The sequence below is a fragment of the Schistocerca gregaria genome, chromosome 7, assembly GCF_023897955.1.
Source record: "Schistocerca gregaria isolate iqSchGreg1 chromosome 7, iqSchGreg1.2, whole genome shotgun sequence".
In the NCBI taxonomy this organism is placed as follows: Eukaryota; Metazoa; Arthropoda; class Insecta; order Orthoptera; family Acrididae; genus Schistocerca; species Schistocerca gregaria.
The window spans coordinates 241,445,648-241,464,455 of NC_064926.1; the positions used below are offsets into that span (position 1 = coordinate 241,445,648).

The 18,808-nt window shown below is 38.2% G+C and overlaps 1 protein-coding gene across 1 annotated transcript in view; it reads right to left on the reverse strand.

Moving 5' to 3' along the window:
- Positions 1-18,391, reverse strand: part of LOC126281590 (protein FAM114A2) — a 66,243-nt gene extending 47,852 nt beyond the window's left edge. The window contains exons 1-3 of the mRNA XM_049980675.1: positions 18,218-18,391; positions 7,766-8,614; positions 519-768 (exon numbers count right to left, since the gene is read on the reverse strand). Of these exons, the coding sequence (XP_049836632.1) occupies positions 519-768; positions 7,766-8,596 (1,081 nt within the window). The 5' untranslated portion in view covers positions 8,597-8,614; positions 18,218-18,391. The remainder of the gene's footprint in view (positions 1-518; positions 769-7,765; positions 8,615-18,217) is intronic.
- Between the last annotated feature and the right edge of the window lie 417 nt (positions 18,392-18,808).

Below are 18,808 nucleotides of genomic sequence, written 5' to 3' on the forward strand. Positions count from 1 at the left end.
CTGCACATAAATCTGAATGTAAAATTTCTGTACCCCATTTTCTTGTATTATAGCACATTTGTGCTACGCATGAGTACAAGACTGCAGTCAAGAATGCACATGTAAACATGTCATGGCTTCTGCAAAGGAATGATGGCACTGTTCTTGCAGCAGGGTGATTTTGCACTTTGTAGTCCATCCCAGTTCCAACTGTTATTGAAGGAAGGAAAATGCTCAAGCTGTGAGTCACATCCATACTGGATACTGAGTCATGGATATGAAGGAACGTTCTTAATGTGTGTCCCTACTTCTGGTGTTTTCAATAAATATTCATTTTCTTGTAGATCCTGCAGAGAAGATCCTTATTTCTTAAAAGTCCACCTAATTTTCTGCAACCTCCGATAAATCCGGGTCTCAAACAGAAAATGCTGGTCTCAAACACTCAGATTCTCTTTCACAATTTTCCCAAAGCTCATTACTATCATTAATTTTTCTTATTAATCTACACAAGTTATTTGTAACAATACATATATACTCACCTGACTGTGCACTTTCTGTTTCAGGTTCCTCAGACACATGAGTTGCACTGCTACATTTGTTTTGACTCTTCCGCTCACGTTCTGCATCGAGACGGGCTAGCTCTTCTGGGTCTGGAATTCCAATTCCTGTTTCAAGAACACTGCTGAATCCATGAGTGACTTGACTGGTCAGAGTTGAGACACTTTCTGTAGCAGTTGACAAGAGAGAAGAAACACCCCAGTTTCCCCATCCTCCCCATCCACTGCCTTCCTGTAAATAATATTAACTGAAATGTCTGAATTGTATGTAAAAACCTGACACAATTTACTTCTGGGCAATTATCACTCAAAAGAAGAAAGAAGTGCAGAACAAGCTTTTATCAAGATTTTTCTCTCTTTTCATTGTTAGTGTTTTACACAGGCTGCTTGAATTTTTGCACTCTGTTGGCTATCTCTGTGAATGCATCACGGCTGCACATGAAGCCTCTGAATCAAGATATGACTTTTATAATGAATAAATAGAATGAAAGAAAAACTAAATAGAGACATGAACATTACGAGCTATTGGACGGAACAGTTTTTATGAAAAAGAATACAGGTACCCATCGAAGGCAAAGAGCTGGGAGAATGAGCAGGTCCTGGCTTCCTACAGAGATTGTACAGGATGATTAAAAAGTTTCTGCACAAATAGTAGTAGATGAGAGGGACGTTGAAATACAACTGCTTTGGAATACAAACTTATGGTCTTTGAAGTAATTCTGAGCCAGTGAAAGCTTTGGAGTGTTAAGAACAATAAAAAAACAATGCACTAGCACCATAAGCTCAACAAAAATAATGTAACATTTACTTAAGAATGGTCTACATTAGAGACTGTGTCCAAAATGGCAACCACCACATTCAATACAGGTGCAATATCTTTGTAGAAAGTTCTGGCACTCTCGTACAATGCCTGATGTACTTGGTAGAGAGTGCCAGAATTTTTTTACAGAGATGTTATGTTTATACAGACTGTGGGAGTCACCATTTTGATTGCCTTCTATAATATACACCATTAATGAGTAAATAGTAAATTATCTTTACTGAGCTTAAGGTGCATGTGCACAGAGTTTCCTTGTTGTTCTTCACACTCCAAAGCTTCCAGTGGCTCATGATTAGTTCTAAGACAGTAAGTTCCAGTTCCAAAAGAGTTATATTTTGGCTCCTCTAACAATTCATTCAGTTTGTGCAGAACCTTTTGAATCATCCTGAATAAAAGTTAAAGAATTTTATTTTAGTTTCTTCTCTTTTCAGAGGGAAATGCATTAAGCTTAAAGAAGAAAATGAAAACTTTTGAATCTTCTAATAGGTGCTTGTAAAATGTTTAGGCAGTGCCAACTCAACTTTTGTTAATTTACCTTATGTTGTATTACACTACCGCATATACTACAATAAAGCATATCCTAGCTGTTTGAAATATTAGCTGCTTCCTTGGGGACGAAAGAGTGATAGACTGGGAAAGTTCGAAAAGGAGAATGAGTGGTGAGCACAGGATTAGGATTACTGGGCAGAGGCAGAACGTGCATTAAGGCAATATTTGGTTGCAGAGCTTGCTATACACTATGATAGTTGTGACCTCGATGCCTGTTTCACCACACAAGCCACATGGATTCTTCCCCCAGACACCAATTTCTCAGAACTCCGCAGGTAGGAGCTGGTGTTACAATATGACATTGGTTCTTGTTACCCACCTGGCCTTAATTTTCATTAATTTCTTCACTCTCAGAATTTCTTCACAGTAACTATCCCTTTCCTCATTTCCTTTTACTTTTCTATATCTTTCATTTCCTGACTTATCTATCCCTCCCCCCTCCTTCTGTCACATACAAGGCACTTAGCTTTCTGCTCTTATTAACTTCTGCACAATGTTTTGACTCTAATCTCTGTCTAGCATATTATTCACCTTTAAGATCTTAGGTTTCCAAATATCATCCGGGGCAGTCCCCAACAATCTCTCTTTACTTCTGATCCCACCCAGTAAGTCTCCCGTGACCTGGGATTCAGGGTGGCTTCTCTGAACTCTCCACATTTCCTAAACCTCATAAATACTCCTCCTTCCCCTTCAACCCTTGTGCCACAAGAAGGAGCCACTGTCTCTGAAAGCTTGCAAATTTTAAATACCTTGATATGTATGTTTTCCCATCACTATTTAGTGAGTATATTTTTTATATATTCAATTACGTTTTGTCATTTGGTGATCTTTATTATGTGGTCTTGCCTCATGGTCACAACAACAGGTAAGTCCCTCTCCATCCTGGGATCAAGTAACTAGCTCCTTTTTTAACCCTCTGCAGTGTATTCCTCCTTCCTTCCCAAGGAAGAAGCAAATAGTTTTGAAAGCTACGATATTGTGTGTGTGTGTGTGTGTGTGTGTGTGTGTGTGTGTGTGTGTGTGTGTGTCTTTATTGTTAATACTAAAATCTTTGCTTACTGAACGTAAGTGATGGGAAGCGGTTCTGCCTCAGTTTTATTGTTTTACTGAGTGCATTTCTCTTTTGATGTATTATATGCTAATTCTGGTATGCACTACTGAAACTTTAGTCATGAAGGCAAGGCAAAAAGTAAGTAAAGAATTGAATGTATTTTTTGAGAAGTCAGGCAGAGGTAACAAAAATGGAAAAGATGAGAAATGAAAGTGTTAGAGGATAGTGTATGAGCAATCCCTGCAATGTATGACTGGGGAAAAAGACGACACAGCAAGAGTGCATGAAGAGAATTGTTGAGAAAAAGATGCTTTGAAAAATGTGCGAGATGAAGGTGGAAAGCAAGAGACCAAGGCTTAATAAAGTAGCATCAGAGATGTGTTGCGAACAGCATAGAAATGCTGTGTTCTAAGTAGACCTGGCCAGTGGTGAGAAAATAACAAAATGCTGATGAATCAAACATACTAAACGACTTATAACTGAAAAGGCACAAAATGGGTTCTCAGCAACGTTTACTACTATTCTTGATTAAAAGTTTTTCTCATGGCACATTTAGTTGTGAAGTTTATAGCAGATGAGAAGAAGACCATTTAAAAGCTTAACAACTTTTATCAGAGGAGCTTTGTGTAAGGGCAAGGTATCTTTTTCCTTACAATCTAGGCATACAAAGCGATTTTCATACTGTTGAGATCTGCAGGTTATGCTCATGAGAAAAGTGACAACAGGAGATATATTGAGAGAAGATTAATTAATGATGACAACATTAAGGTCTTAAATGTTAAAAAATGTAAACTGAGACATGGAAAGCAATAGATCTGTAGATATAAAATTCAACAAGTTCTTGTCAAATTATAAATACTGCGATGGTATTTCATTCCCTCTGAAAAGAAGGAAAATAAACAAAAAAAATCAAATTCATGGATAAAAAGTGAAATCAAAGTGTCATCAGAAAGTCTTAGAATGTTATATAAGTGTGCAAAGCAAAACACTATCTTGAAACCATATGTTAAGTGTTATAGGAAAAAACACAGGGAAGTTGCTGCAGAAAGAAAGCACAATGATTCATATATCAAAAAGGGTAACAACAAATTGAAATTTATAATCATAAAGGCAAACATGAAAGAGCAAGTAATAAAATCACCATAAAACACAAAAATGAAATTGTTGATGACCCAATTTTTTAATAGCTAATATATTTAATGTTCATTATGTTAATGTAGCCCAAAACCTGACCACCACTAAATATAATCCAAAGACAAAGGTGAAAACTCCAATAAATCAAAGGACAATGTACCTACAGCCCGTAACATCCAAGAAGTACAAACGGCTATCAGCAAACTAAAGAGTAAAATGGCCTGTGGATTTGATGGTATCCCTGACAAAATTACTAAATACAGTATCGATAATGTTCTTTCTCAACTTGTGGACATAATCAATGACTCCTTTGAAACTGATGTTTTTTCAAGTAAACTTAAGCAGACAACAATAATAGCAGTTTATAAAAGTGGTGACAAGTTTGACATTAAAAATTTCAGACCTCTATCATTATTATCTGTATTTTCAAAAATAGTTGAAACAATAATGTATGACAGGTTGCTAGACTTCCTAAACAAACAGAAAATTCTTGTAAATGCACAGAATGTTTAATCTACACAGACAGCTCTCTTCAGTTTCCTAAAAATTGTTTACAAAGCTGTTGAGGACAAGGAACTGATCTGTGGGTTGTTTTTGGATCTTTCCAAAGCATTTGATCTTATAAGTCAAAATCTACTGCTGTTAAAACTGTATAATTATGGTGTGCGTGGTATTTCCTACATGTGGTTAAGTTATATTTAACTGATAGTTAACAAAGAGTACAAATTTCTCAGGATGGAAATATGTACCATTCTGAATATTAAAAGGTTAATTATGTGGTGCCCCAGGGCTTGGTATTGGGAACATTAATTTTTATTAATGACCTACCTCAACAGTTGTCAACAGCTTCATTATAAAAGGGAAGAATGATTATGAGATGCTGTAAAAAATTGACAAAACAGCAGAAGTGGCAGAAAAATGGTTTAAAGATGACTAGTTTTCAATGACAAGAAAACTTTGTGGATGAACTTTAACCATATAAGGAACAAAACTAGGACCAATGTAAAGTTCACATTATCGAATAGCCAAATTCAGCAAAAGAATCACATAAAATTTATAGGATTATGGGTGGATGAGCATCTAAGATGGAAAAAACATGTAGAAATGCTTAAGAAAAAATTAAGCAAGTACTGTTACATATTAAGAGTGCTTAAAGATTGCTGCAATACCGAAACAGTTTTAAGTGCTTATTACGTATACATGCATAGTCTACTGAAGTATGGAATAGTGTTCTGGGAAAATATCCCTTTTACAAAGCAGTCTTTTAAGGTCCAAAAGAATGCTTTAAGATTAATAAGTGATGTTGCTTAAAGAACATAATGTAGAGGTATCTTTAAGGAATTAAAAATCATGACTTTACCCTCTATGTTTATACTTGAAATCATATGCTTCATTAAAAACCATCAAGTTTCAACGTTGAATAGTGAGATCCACCATTATCAAACAAGGAAAAGGGATGACTATCATAGGGATTTGCACAGAAAATCAATATATCAGGACAGTGCTGTTTTTAAACCAGAAGTTCTGTACAGTGCATTGCCAGATAGCATAAAAAAAAGAACTAAAAATCTACTAATAAACAACAGCTTCTACAGCATTAACAAATACCTGGAATTTTGCTCAAATCTGTAGGTCTACTTCACAACACACCAGACAAAAATTCGTAACTCTCAACCATTCCCAAATAAAACCAAACTTCTTTCATCCATGTATGTATGTAAGTAATTATGCAGCTAGGTTTTGTGCTGCATGTTACTATGCCTAGTTAACTAACGTACTGGTATTTAATAGTTTTAGTAAATCAACTAAGGGATTTCACAAGCTTTTCTTCTATATGTATGTATGTATGTATGTAAGCAGAATAATGTTTTTGTTATATATAAGATGTGTTGATAACAATCATAAGATTTTGTACATGATGTAAATATGTAATATTTTATACTGTTCTGTACTTTGAAAAGTCCAATATCATGAATGTGATAATAAGGGTGATAAATAAATAAATGCTTCTGATCTGACATGTTTTTCTGCAAACACAAATATTTTTTTTTTCATCTTAGCATTTCTCACATTCATACTGAAGAGTTGAGTACCTGAATATGTTTTTGTTGGAGCTGAAGCAAATAATGGTAAGATAAATTTAATTCCATTTGCCTTCTTACTTTGAGTTCTCTCATTTTTATTCCTCCATGGAACACCATGTAGTAGTTCCAGGCATAGTCACTTCTGGCCTGACTAAAGTAAATAAAGTAAATCTATATTACTAGATGACTATATCAGAACCTGGTACCAATAGCAAGCTACCTATCTAACAGCTTCCGCAGCCAACAATAATTTGATCAGTATTTTGCATAATTATTGACTACATTCGGAAAATTAAAATGCTGTCATCATCCAGAAATTAAGAGGTATAACCTTATATTAAAAGATTAACACAGTAAGTCAAGTATTACAGTTAGAAACTGTGCATTTGTCTTGAAGCAGCATAACTGATGGCATGTGAGTACTCACACTTCTTACATCCCATATTTGAGAGAGAGAGCACTTACTAACTTCCAACAAAAGTAACACAGAGGAAATCACAAATGAATGTGGTCAAACACTTACTTAAAATACATTTATGTCATCAAGTGTTTAAAATTCACACTATCCACTGCAGTCACCAGTGCAAGGACTTCAGGACAGACTGGTGAGATTCCTTAGATATTACTGCACATTCTGCACCAATAACATGTTTTCAATCCTCCTGGGTCATCAGAACTTGTTTATAGAGTTCATCTTTGAGTTTACACAACAGAAAAAAGTCCAATTGCATCAAATCAAGCAAATGTAGAAGCCAATTGATAATGCCTTCACATCTTATTCAGCGGATGGGAAAGAGTGGGGTGAACACAATCCTAGTCAGAAGCAAACAGTGAACCAGCACCCATTGTGCTGCAACTACATACAACTTATTTCAACTGATACCTCCTCTGGGAGAGTCAGTTGCACTTTGGTAAGAAATGTCATTTTGTTTGACAACCTCTGTCTCGGTATCTTTGTGTGTACAATTCATGTTTTGTCCATATTCTCCATAAAGAAGTAGCTTACCTAGTTTCTCTTTGTTTGTGTAAGACATTTATTTTTTCAAACTAATCAGCAAAGAAGGCATGTGAACAACAGACGGAATGAAAGCTAAATTTTCTCTGAGCCTCTTTTATACCAGTACTGCGGCTATGAAACACTGCTTTTTCTTATCCGACATTACAGTTTTCATTACGTGGGTATGAATTCATGAACTTTGTATAAGACAGCAATCAGTTTCATGTTCAAAAAATAATCTTCAGCTCTAAATACTACAATTGCTCCAAAACTAGTAATCAGATTTTGAAAGGTGAAACACCACTGAATTCACCTCCTACAACTATGATACTAACAGCAGAAATTACTATAGCTTCCTAACAAAAGTAAAGTTAATCCCAATATCTCTAACTGGTATACCTATGAAATGAGACTATACTTTACGTACTTTCTCATAATTAATATAATTAGGCTTCTTTCAATGTGTATATTTCTTCAGTGGACAAATCCATATAAGTACAATTTACTACAACTTACGAACTTTCATACTGACAGACAAAACTCTGCTCATTAAATTCAACAATGCAGCAAACAAATAAAACACTGATGCCATACCTTTGCATGAGATGTTTCTGTAAGTTTCTCCAGGACAGAGTTAATTTTCTCTTCATTTTTTTCAGATTGCCTTCCTGTTGAAACTGTGGTGTCCGGATCTGTACTTATTGGTTCTAATAATTTTTCTGATTCTCTTGTGCTTGTCAGGCTATCACTCTGTACGCTTTCCTTGTACTGATTACTGCAGGAAACAGAGTCACTACTAGTTCCACTGTCACAGATAGGTGTCGCAGGCTTTGATGTGATTTTTGTTCCTAACTTTTTTATTGAACTTTTTGGTTTTGTCTCTCTTGTTTGCGTTTTTTTCTTTTCATATTTTCTAGAACTGCTGTTGCTTCTAACACTATCTGCATCAGTTTTGATCTGAGCATCACTTGTGTTAACTTCTGAGGGCACAGAACTGTCCTTTGATGGTGTATTTGTTTCAAGGATCTCATTTTCAATTGGCACTGCTGTCACAGGATCTTGTTTTGGTTTACTGTCACCTTTCAGCGTTCTTACACTATCACCACCTCCATCACTATCACTGCTATCACTTTTATTGCCAACACTAAAACCTTTGGAGTCATCTTTCACCTGAACTAAAGTTTCACTAATTTCTAGAGACTTCAAACTGTCCTCCAATTTTTTATTATCTTCAATGACCTGTGATCTCTCAGATTTTTCTATTTCCTTAGCAACAAGACCATCCCCACCAGCCTTCAGGCTGTTCAAAACTTCACAATTGTCTCTGGCAGTTTTCTTATGTGATGCAGCAGACACACGAGAGTCAATATCAAAATCAAAATCCTCATCAGCACTTTCAAATGCTTCACTGTCAGAAGTAGCCATCCTTTGAAAATTTATTCCCTGCAACATGTTTAGATTAAATATTAGTTCGCAATAAATAGGTACAGAAAACACACACACACACACACACACACACACACACACACACACACACACACACACACAAGAGAATGATATCATTTAAAAAAACTGCTCACGCTCACCATCACACTGTTTTATATAAAATAGACAGAAACTTCCACATGGGAAAAATATATTAAAAACAAAGATTCCAAGACTTACCAAACAGGAAAGCGCCGGTAGACAGGCACAATGAATAAAACACACAAACACACACACAGAATTACTAGCTTTCGCAACCGGCAGCTGCTTCGTCAGGAAAGAGGGAAGGAAAAGGAAAGATGAAAGGATGTGAGTTTTAAGGGAGAGGGTAAGGAGTCATTCCAATTCCGGGAGCGGAAAGACTTACCTTACGGGGAAAAAAGGATAGGTATATACTCGCGCGCGCGCACGCACACACACACACACACACACACACACACACACACACACACACACACACATCCATCCATACATACAGAAAGAAACTTCCACATGGGAAAAATATATTAAAAACAAAGATTCCAAGACTTACCAAGCGGGAAAGCGCCGGCAGACAGGCACATGAACAAAACACACAAACACACACACAGAATTACTAGCTTTCGCAACCGATGGTTGCTTCTTCAGGAAGGAGAGGGAAAGACGAAAGGATGTGGGTTTTAAGGGAGAGGGTAAGGAGTCATTCCAATCCCGGGAGCGGAAAGACTTCCCTTAGGGGAAAAAATGGACAGGTGTACACACGCACACACGCACACACGCACACACACACACACACACACATCCTTTCGTCTTTCCCTCTCCTTCCTGAAGAAGCAACCATCGGTTGCGAAAGCTAGTAATTCTGTGTGTGTGTGTGTGTGTGTGTGTGTGTGTGTGTGTGTGTGTGTTGTTCATGTGCCTGTCTGCCGGCGCTTTCCTGCTTGGTAAGTCTTGGAATCTTTGTTTTTAATATATAGGGGGCCGTCAATCATCACAATGTGTGCATCTGGGGGTCCAAAAATTCACATGCACCTAGGCAACACACGCACGACAGCCGAAAGTTAATGTGTTGTGTGGTTTGATGATAAATCGCATTGTTGGGCCATTTTTCTTTCAGGAGCCGACTGTGGATGGAGCCATCTACCTGGACATGTTGGAACAATTTGCCGTGCCACAGATAACAAACCTGCAGCCAAATGTGATGTTTCAACAGGACAGTGCACCACCCCATTGGAACCTTTATGTCCGAAAATTTTTAAATGAGACATTCCCACAGCTATGGATTGGCCGTAGAGGTCCGATTATTTGGCTGCCACATTCACATGACATAACCTCCATCGATTTTTTCTTATGAGGCTATGTGAAAGACCGGGTATATGCTACACCGGTTAAGGACCCACAAGACTTGAACAGTGCATAAGAATTGTCATCAACTCTGTCACGGAACAGATGCTCCGCCTCACATGGCACAAAATTGATTATAGACTTGATACTCTTTGCGGCTACCTGTGGTGCCCATGTTCAAGTGCACTGAACTGTCCACCTGTGTACAAAAACTTGATGAGCTGCTGTATGATTTCCCTGTATTTGTTTGTCAAATTTTGTTTCCTCTCAGACTTTATGAGTTCAAATGTTGGAGTCTCATTGTGAACACCCTGTATAATATCCACCACACAAATGTGAAAGCAGCATGCTTCTCTTGGAGACTCTTGGTTGGTAAAGCACTGTGCATGGTAAACTAACATGGAGAACAGAGAACTAACTTTGGTAACTTCTGTTTTAAGAGAATTAGGCAGTGTCTAACACACATTTCTTTGCCTAACGTTTTGTGTCCCAGTGCTAGATACATAGTCACGGTCAACAAAGATTCAACTAGCAGTTTAAAACTTTCATAAGCAAACTGCTATCAGAGTCCTCACAGCTTCTGATGATACTTCTGTTAAGAGATGAACCACTGAACTCAGAAATATGCCTTGGAGCACAACCTAAAGGCTGTAAAACAAAGATTGCCAAGGAAGCAAACACTGGCCGTGAAAGAGCATTCTGTAAAATCTTTAAACCAGCAATTAAAAACTTTTATATTACTCACAGCTTCAAAATTCTCCATGTTTTTTGACAGATGAGCTGTCCTGCAAATATATGGACTGTACAATGGTATGCTGAAAAGTAATGTGTCTGAACTTTTATATAAAACAAACATTTACATTCTAGCATTTATTCTTCATGTCTAATATTTGCAGCCCTTGGCCACTAGAGGGCTCCAAATTGTAGTGTGTAACGTGATGGTATGCAATGAGGAGTCAAATGAAAATCAAACACCCACCACAATGAGACCATGGAATAGTTCCATTTCAAAGTAATAATCACATATATTATGATACTTATTCCGCTGGCAGACAAAATTATCAATTTCTGTTTCATAGGATGGAGTCGGCCACTAACGGATCCACAGTTACACACACACACACACACACACACACACACACACACACACACACACACACACACACACACACACACATTCACATCAGACTGAGACCAATGTCTATGCATGCCTCTCTTCAGGTTGCCAAAGATATAAAGATCACATGGTGAAAGACCCAGGCTGTGCAGAGAATGTTGCAGTGTTTCCCAACCAAATAGTTGAACTGTTATCCTCATCCAATTGAAAGCAGGTGGCAGGTATTATTGTGCAACAGAACAATTCTGTTTGACAGCATTCTTGCAGCCTAAGAGCAAATGGCAAAGTCAACCAGTGGAAATATCCCACATCTCCTCCAACAAATAAATCCAATGCTGTTCACACAAGTTCTGCTAACTTTGACTGTGGGGGTCCTCTGTTCACCAGGTTCCTCGAGCATGACACCACAATCAATGCACAGTGCTGTGAAGACACTTTGCACAACCTGCAGTGTGTCAAAGCAAAATTCCCAGGAATGCTGCCAGATGGAATCACCCTACTGCACAATAACACTTGGCCACAAATGCCGATTGAGTGAAGGCTACATTTCAGCAATTTGGTTGGAAAATACTGCAACACTCTCAATATGGCTGGTAACTTTCACAAAGTGTTGTTCACATCTTTGGTAATCTCAACAAAAACAGGGATGGACAATGGTTTCAGTCAGAGTATGTGTGGTTACGTATCCACCAGTATCTGGTCGCATTATACAACAGGAACTGATTGTCTCGATTCCCAGTGGAGTAAATGTCTTAAAGAATGTGGTGATTACTTGTAAATGGAACCATTACATGATCCCATTGTGGTGGGTACTGGTTTCATTTGACTTCTCCTTACCAAGCAAGGTGGCACAGCGGTTAGCACACAGAACTCGCATTCGAGGAGACAACAGTTCAAACCCACGTCCAGCCATCCTGATTTAGGTTTTCCATGATTTCCCTAAATCGCTTCAGGCAAATGGCGATACGGTTCCTTAGAAAGGGCATGGCCACTTTCTTTCCTCATACTTCTCTAATCCTATGGGACTGATGACCTCGTTGTTTTGTTTGGTCTCATCCCCCAAATCAACCAAACAACTTCTCCTTACATGTCACTGTATGAGAAACAACTTGTTGTAATCGAGTTTCAAATTCAAAGTGTATGCCTCCACATGGAGCGCCATCTCCTTTGGTATGACAATCCCAAGCCAAACATGAGAACTGTGATATCTACAACAATATGATACCTAGGTACCACTGTCATCAATCACCCTCCATATAGTCCCAACTTGGCTCCATCTGATTTTCATCTGCTTCCGAAATGTAAGACAACGACTTTGAGAACTCTATTTTGAAAGTTAAAAAATGGTGAAGCACAGTTGACGTGGCTCGGTCAACAAAGTCAAACATTCTACAGTGACAGTACCAACAAACTGGTCTCTTGTTGGAAAAAATGTGTTCATCACCAAGGTGAACAAGTTGAGAAATAAATACATGGATATGAAGAATAAAAATAAGAATGTTAATAACATTTGTTTTATTTAAAAAAAGTAAGTTTTTTCACTTAAAATGTTCCGAGGCATTATTTTTTGGCACACCCTTGAACAGTGCTTGGAAAAAAAGTGCTTGTACTGTATATTTTGGCCGAAAGTCCCCTTTTGGGAAATTTGGCTCTCTGGTTCAAGCATCTCTATTTGATGCCACTTAAGTGACTTGCATGTTAACGATAAAAACACAACACCCATCCCCTGAGCTGAGAAAATCTCTGACCCAGCTGGGAATTCAACCCAGGACCCTCGCATGCCATCCAGCCATGCTGACCAGTCAGTTACTCAGCTATAGAGGCAGACAACTACTTGGAACATAGTTGCAATTATGCTTCCAGAATTTTTTTTTTTAAAAAGAGACTGTGCTTGAACCCAGACAACCAACACTAACTTTTCATTCACTTCACTTTTTTTCCCTCACATTAAAAACCTTTTTCATGCCCCACCAACTCAGTCAAATCCACCCACACTTTCTATGTAAGCTCCATAAAATTTAATTACCTGTCTTTTCATAGAAAGACACATGCAGATGGATTTGATGGAGCCAGTTGGGCATGAAGAGACCAGTTTTAAAGTAATACAGAGGCCATTCAGTTCGGCATCTAACATCTGTTAACTTTTAATACTTTAAGATTCTGAGGATGAGATCTTCCTTCTCAAAACACGTCATTTTACAAGAAGGTATTAATGCTGTCAAAGACTGAGCAATTCCACTAAGGCCTCCAGATGCAGGCGGTATCCTCCAAACTTACTCCATATACATAACTTTTCGAGCTGCTGGTATACAGTCAGTCAAATGAAAATGAGACAAATGGAAAAAGTAAGTAAACTCTTCATTATTTCAAAAGTAATCACCTTAATTATTAATACATTCAGTCCATTGTGCAACACCTTCCTGGAAAAATGTTTACAGTTGCTACAGAATCTTGACTATACCTAGACGTGCATCCATTTGTCTGAAGCAAATTGTCGACCACAAATGTCCAAAAATGTGGAAGCCACATGTGTAGAGATCAGGACTGCAGGGAGGATGTGTAATGGTTCCCTCTTACACATCCTTGATACAGTCCTCATCTCACCCATGTTATTTCCAGTTTTGGAGCCATGAAGAAAGACATCCATTGCTGTCGATATGCTTCAAACTAAGACAATCATGGTTCTGCAGGCAACTGTAAATATTTTTCCATGAAGATAGTTACCATCTTGTCTCACAGTGGGATAAAAATATTAACTGTTATGGCAATTGCTTTTCAAATAATGAGTAGTTAGCATAATTTATTTTTCCACATGTCTCTTTCATTTGAGTACCCCTTTCACATAAGTATTCCCCTGCCATAGCCACACGCCTCTAATTCTCAAAACACTCCCTGAAACCAGCCGCAAAAGAGCATCTCCCCCATTCCCCTCCAACATCTAATATCCAATAGCACCCCCAGATTTTAAGAACTTAACCATGTCCTTTGACAGAGCTTTGACTACATCTAAACTGGTATGAAGAAGAAGGATTTAACTATATCTCTAACACTTTTGCTTTGCAGGTGAAATTGCACTGTGTCCTGAAATAAGGATCATCACTTTCAAAAGGCTTGACTGCCCCCTCCCCCCTTCCCTACTGATAGTCTACCCGTCACCAAGTCTATGAAATTTAACAGCCCATTCTTACACCATGGTTACCCCAACTCCTAGTAACATCACCTCAGGTGCAACACTTGCCCTACATACCAACACTGCATTTTTCATTCTACTTTCATCATATGCATGTATTACCCATCAAGCACAGCCTTTTATGTGGACCTGAGAACGGACACTACCAAAGTGTGACTGCAGGCACAGTTGACTATTCAGGTAACCCCCACCCCCCAGGTATAATTCTCTACATTCATCATTTGATCTCGCAATCCTCCTGACATCAATCTGCAATAGAACTTGTCACTCATCTCCACCTCAGGCCCCACACCTTTTACTCTGCTCCCAATGGACTTTAAATTTAAATGCTATTCATTAAGCTATTCCAACTTGATTATTTCAGTGGTCCCCCCCCTCCCCCCGCATACTCTGTTTATCACCAATTTCACAGGAAAATGGTGGATATAAGGAATAAAATGATTTTAGAAGTAGATAGAACACAATAGATTATTTATGAGTTGTGAAAAATATTCAAGAATGGAACATGTATTATCAACTACTACTTTGCATAGGATTCCTGCATTTTGAAAAACTTTTGCAGTGGCTTCAATAAAATTTGTATAAATGGTCCTGGAGAAACAATATTGATTCCCATTAGAGTTCATCAGCATAGCAGGGCATTCAACTAAAAGTGGAGCCAAACAAGGACACTCCACCTGTAAAACTATTTCCTAAACAAAATTTACAAATCCACAAACTGGTATGAAGAACACAGCATATGCATTAATGAATCTATCTAAATCACCATTGTTTTGAGGCTAGCATGAAAAACATGGCAAACACATTAATGACTACCTGAAAAGTCATTGTTTTGAGGGTGATATACTAATTACCTAAATGCAGATATATGTCAACATATAGAAGGAATTAACATGACAGAAAATTGCTAATAATAAGAAACTATGTACGATCAACATATTAAAACATGCACTCTGAAAGCCTCAGTACCACAAAAGCCACCATTCAAAAGACCTCACATTTCACCCCACCCCCAAATTTAAGCATGCTGGACTTCTTAAGGGCGTTCTCTCCTCCTGGTCCCTACACAGGAAACACATTTTTGCTGCCAACCCTACAAATCAGATTCAAATTGAAAACAATACTGAAACCTGCTTTACTCAATTTAGTCCTCCACCTAACTATAATCTATCCTAAATCATCCCCTCATAACTTTTCAGACTTTTCTGCCCTTAAACCATGCCGCACATCATTCCTCATATCCCTCAACAGAAAAACCAACCTCATATATGCAAAAATAAATGCAATCCATTAGCTAAAAAACGTTTTTGACTACCTGCAAATAGGCTCCATCACTGTTATTATCAGCTGCATGGATTACCATGCTGAAGGCTTCCACCAGATGTCAGACAACCACCTATGAGCCTTGCTACAGTGACCCCTACAACATGATCTCCAGTCCCTCCTCAAATCCCTATGTCCATCCTAGAACCTCTCTCCCAGATTTCTCTGCTCATCTCCCCCCTCCCCAAAGACATCTACCTGTTTCCATATACTGACTGCAGCCTCTTAGATAAAATCTCTGCCCTTGTGTACCAACACCTTCAGCCTGTTAAATGTAACCCACCCTCCTGTATAAAAGAGACTACACACTTCCTCCACTGTCTCTCCAAAGTTCCTGTCGTTTTACCATCTGATCCCGTGCCCATCACTGTCAATGCCACCTTACTCTCCACCAACATTTCCAAAGCCCATGGCCTTACTGCCATTGAACACTATGTACCTCAGCATCCAAATGATTTCAGAACAACAACCTTCTTCATGGTGATCATAACCAACTATATACTCACCCACAATGACTTCTATGTGAAGGCATCACTTACAGACAAATCCACATCACAACCACAGGCACCCCCATCACACCATCTTCTGATGACCTATCCATGGGTAATCTACAGAAATTCTTCCTAGCCACCCGAAAATCCCAAATGCCTAACCTCAGACTGATTCCCTGATGATATCGCCACAATCTGGATGGAGGATTAAGATAGCCTACCCACATTCCTCCAGAACCTCTAAACATTCTCCCCCATTCACCTCGCCTGCCCGTACATCAGTACCTCTGTCCACATCAAACCTTCCCTTCCATACAGCCAAGCTTATCATAGCCATCGCATCTGTAGTGACAAGCAGTCCCCCTCCAAATATTCTGAGCATCTCACTAATGCCTCCGCTGACCAAAATTTCACTGACTGAAATTACACTCCCCCGATTGTCCAGAAACAGATCTCCCAAACTTTGTCTTCCCAGTCACTACCATACCCACTGACCGACCAAAAAGGAGCATCCTCCTCTTGACTCCATAACACCCAGGACTGGAACAAACGAATCATGTTCTCCAGAGTTTAGAATGTTCTTATCAATAACCATTCCACCCCTGCTCCCAGTCCCGTAGACCATAGCTTACATTTCTGCTAAAAACCAAAACGCAGACCTGTCCATACATACTCCCACTAGCACCTAATCCAGTTCTGTTACAGCCTTTCCCCACACCATCAAAGACAGGTCCACCTGTGAAAGCAGCAATGTTGTCAGCCAAATTAGCTGCAGCATTCTATGTGAGCATCACCACTAAAAGCTGTCCGTCTGCACAAACAGCATCTACCAAACAGTGGTAAAGAGACAGCTGGACTACATCGTTGTTGAGCATGATATGCAATATGACAAGCTTGACTTCAATGAATACTCTACAGCCTGTGCCATTTAGATTATTCCCGTCAACATGAGCTTTTCCGAACGGTGCAAATGCGAATTCTCCCTGCAACATATCCTGCACTTCCGTAACATCATACCCTTTACTACTCCCTGTTCTCTACCTCTCCCTATTCCCTTCCCTGCTCCACTCCAGGTTCATATTTGTGGCACATCTCAACTACATAGTTCTTTCCTCCTCTCCACCTGATACATTTCAGCAATCTACCTTTAAATGTACCTGCATGCTGCACAATGCCTCCTTTACATGGTGAGTAGCAATCTATTCTAATTCAGTTTGTTGTATCAAGAAGAAGATTGTAAAAATTAATGATACAGAAGCAGCTGATAATCTTTTTATATTTAAGGTGGTTTAAGACTCAAAAAAATTGTGCAGCTAAAGCAGCAAAAAAGAAAATCTTCAATATTTCAATGGCAGGTTCCACATGGGCCACTGCTTGTAAAAAGTTAACGAGTTAGTGTACACAAGTAAATCCAAATAACATTTATTTATTACAACCATACAACATGAAGGACATACGAGCAATATCATCAATATGAATACATATTCCATCATGTCTTCTGTTCAATAATTTCTAAGACGCGCATATACAGGATATTATCAGTGCAACTATCCAATTAAAAAACTGCCACCAAAACACACATCAGTATATCCACTTCTCTACAGTCCTAAAAGAACAAGTTTCTAAAATAATAAAATGCAGCAGGTCGTGTGACATAAATCATTGTATACACCATGAAACTTTTTTCCCCTTCTTTTTCAAATGTGGAATGAATAGAGAACAGTAGACAATATTTATTTAACTGTTCTGATCAACATCTAACTTGACACATACTAAATAGGAGAGAGTTTTTCCTTATAAGCTCGACGGAATGGAGTAAGTACACAAATAAATATCTGAGGAAAAGTTATTGAAATTGTACGGGTAAGCAATAACTGACTGCACTGTACACAACAATTTACAAGTAACATAAGGTATTAAATATTTTATATTCTAAGAAAATCAAATCTGAAATAATGTTAGATTCCATATTTCATCCGTCTTACTAAATGGAATCTTCTAACAGTTCCACACATTGCAATTGACAACACATCTGCGGAGATTATAGCGGCAGATTTAACGAGTCACCATGCGAAAATGTAAATTCATGACAATAATTAGAGTATCATTACGCACACCTTTTTTCCTTTTCAGATCTATGGCTGATCCACATTAATTCGTAGAACAGAGTTTTCTATTATCAAATTATAACTAAATAGCAGACTACACCACAGATGTGACATTTACACATCTCCAACAGGTTCCTCGTAAACCAGAGATATCTTTGGGAAACAAACGCGTAACAAAACACAAAAGGCAAACAAGTGGCGTGACAATTTAAACTAATAATCCTAGGCAAATGACAGGGTTTTCAGTATAGCACCATCTAAAACGGTTCGGATAAGAATACTTCGGCAGTAAAGCAGCTCCAAGCATTAAGTGAAAGGAATATAAATTACAAATAATGGATCGGAATGTTGGTGACGTGTATAAGCGAAATGTTAGTTTGTAATACGATGATGACAACGGATAGCCAGTCTCGTAGCAAAATTTGAGATCTGCTTTATTCAATTTCATGAAAATATCATTTCCCGCCTTCACTCTTTCGTTAAGTAAATGTACTATGTATAGTTGGCATTTAGATTTTCATGTCCCAATAAAAGTAATTTAAATTAAATAGAAACTTATTTCACAAATCCTATTTTAAGATATTTAGGTACAATTATAAG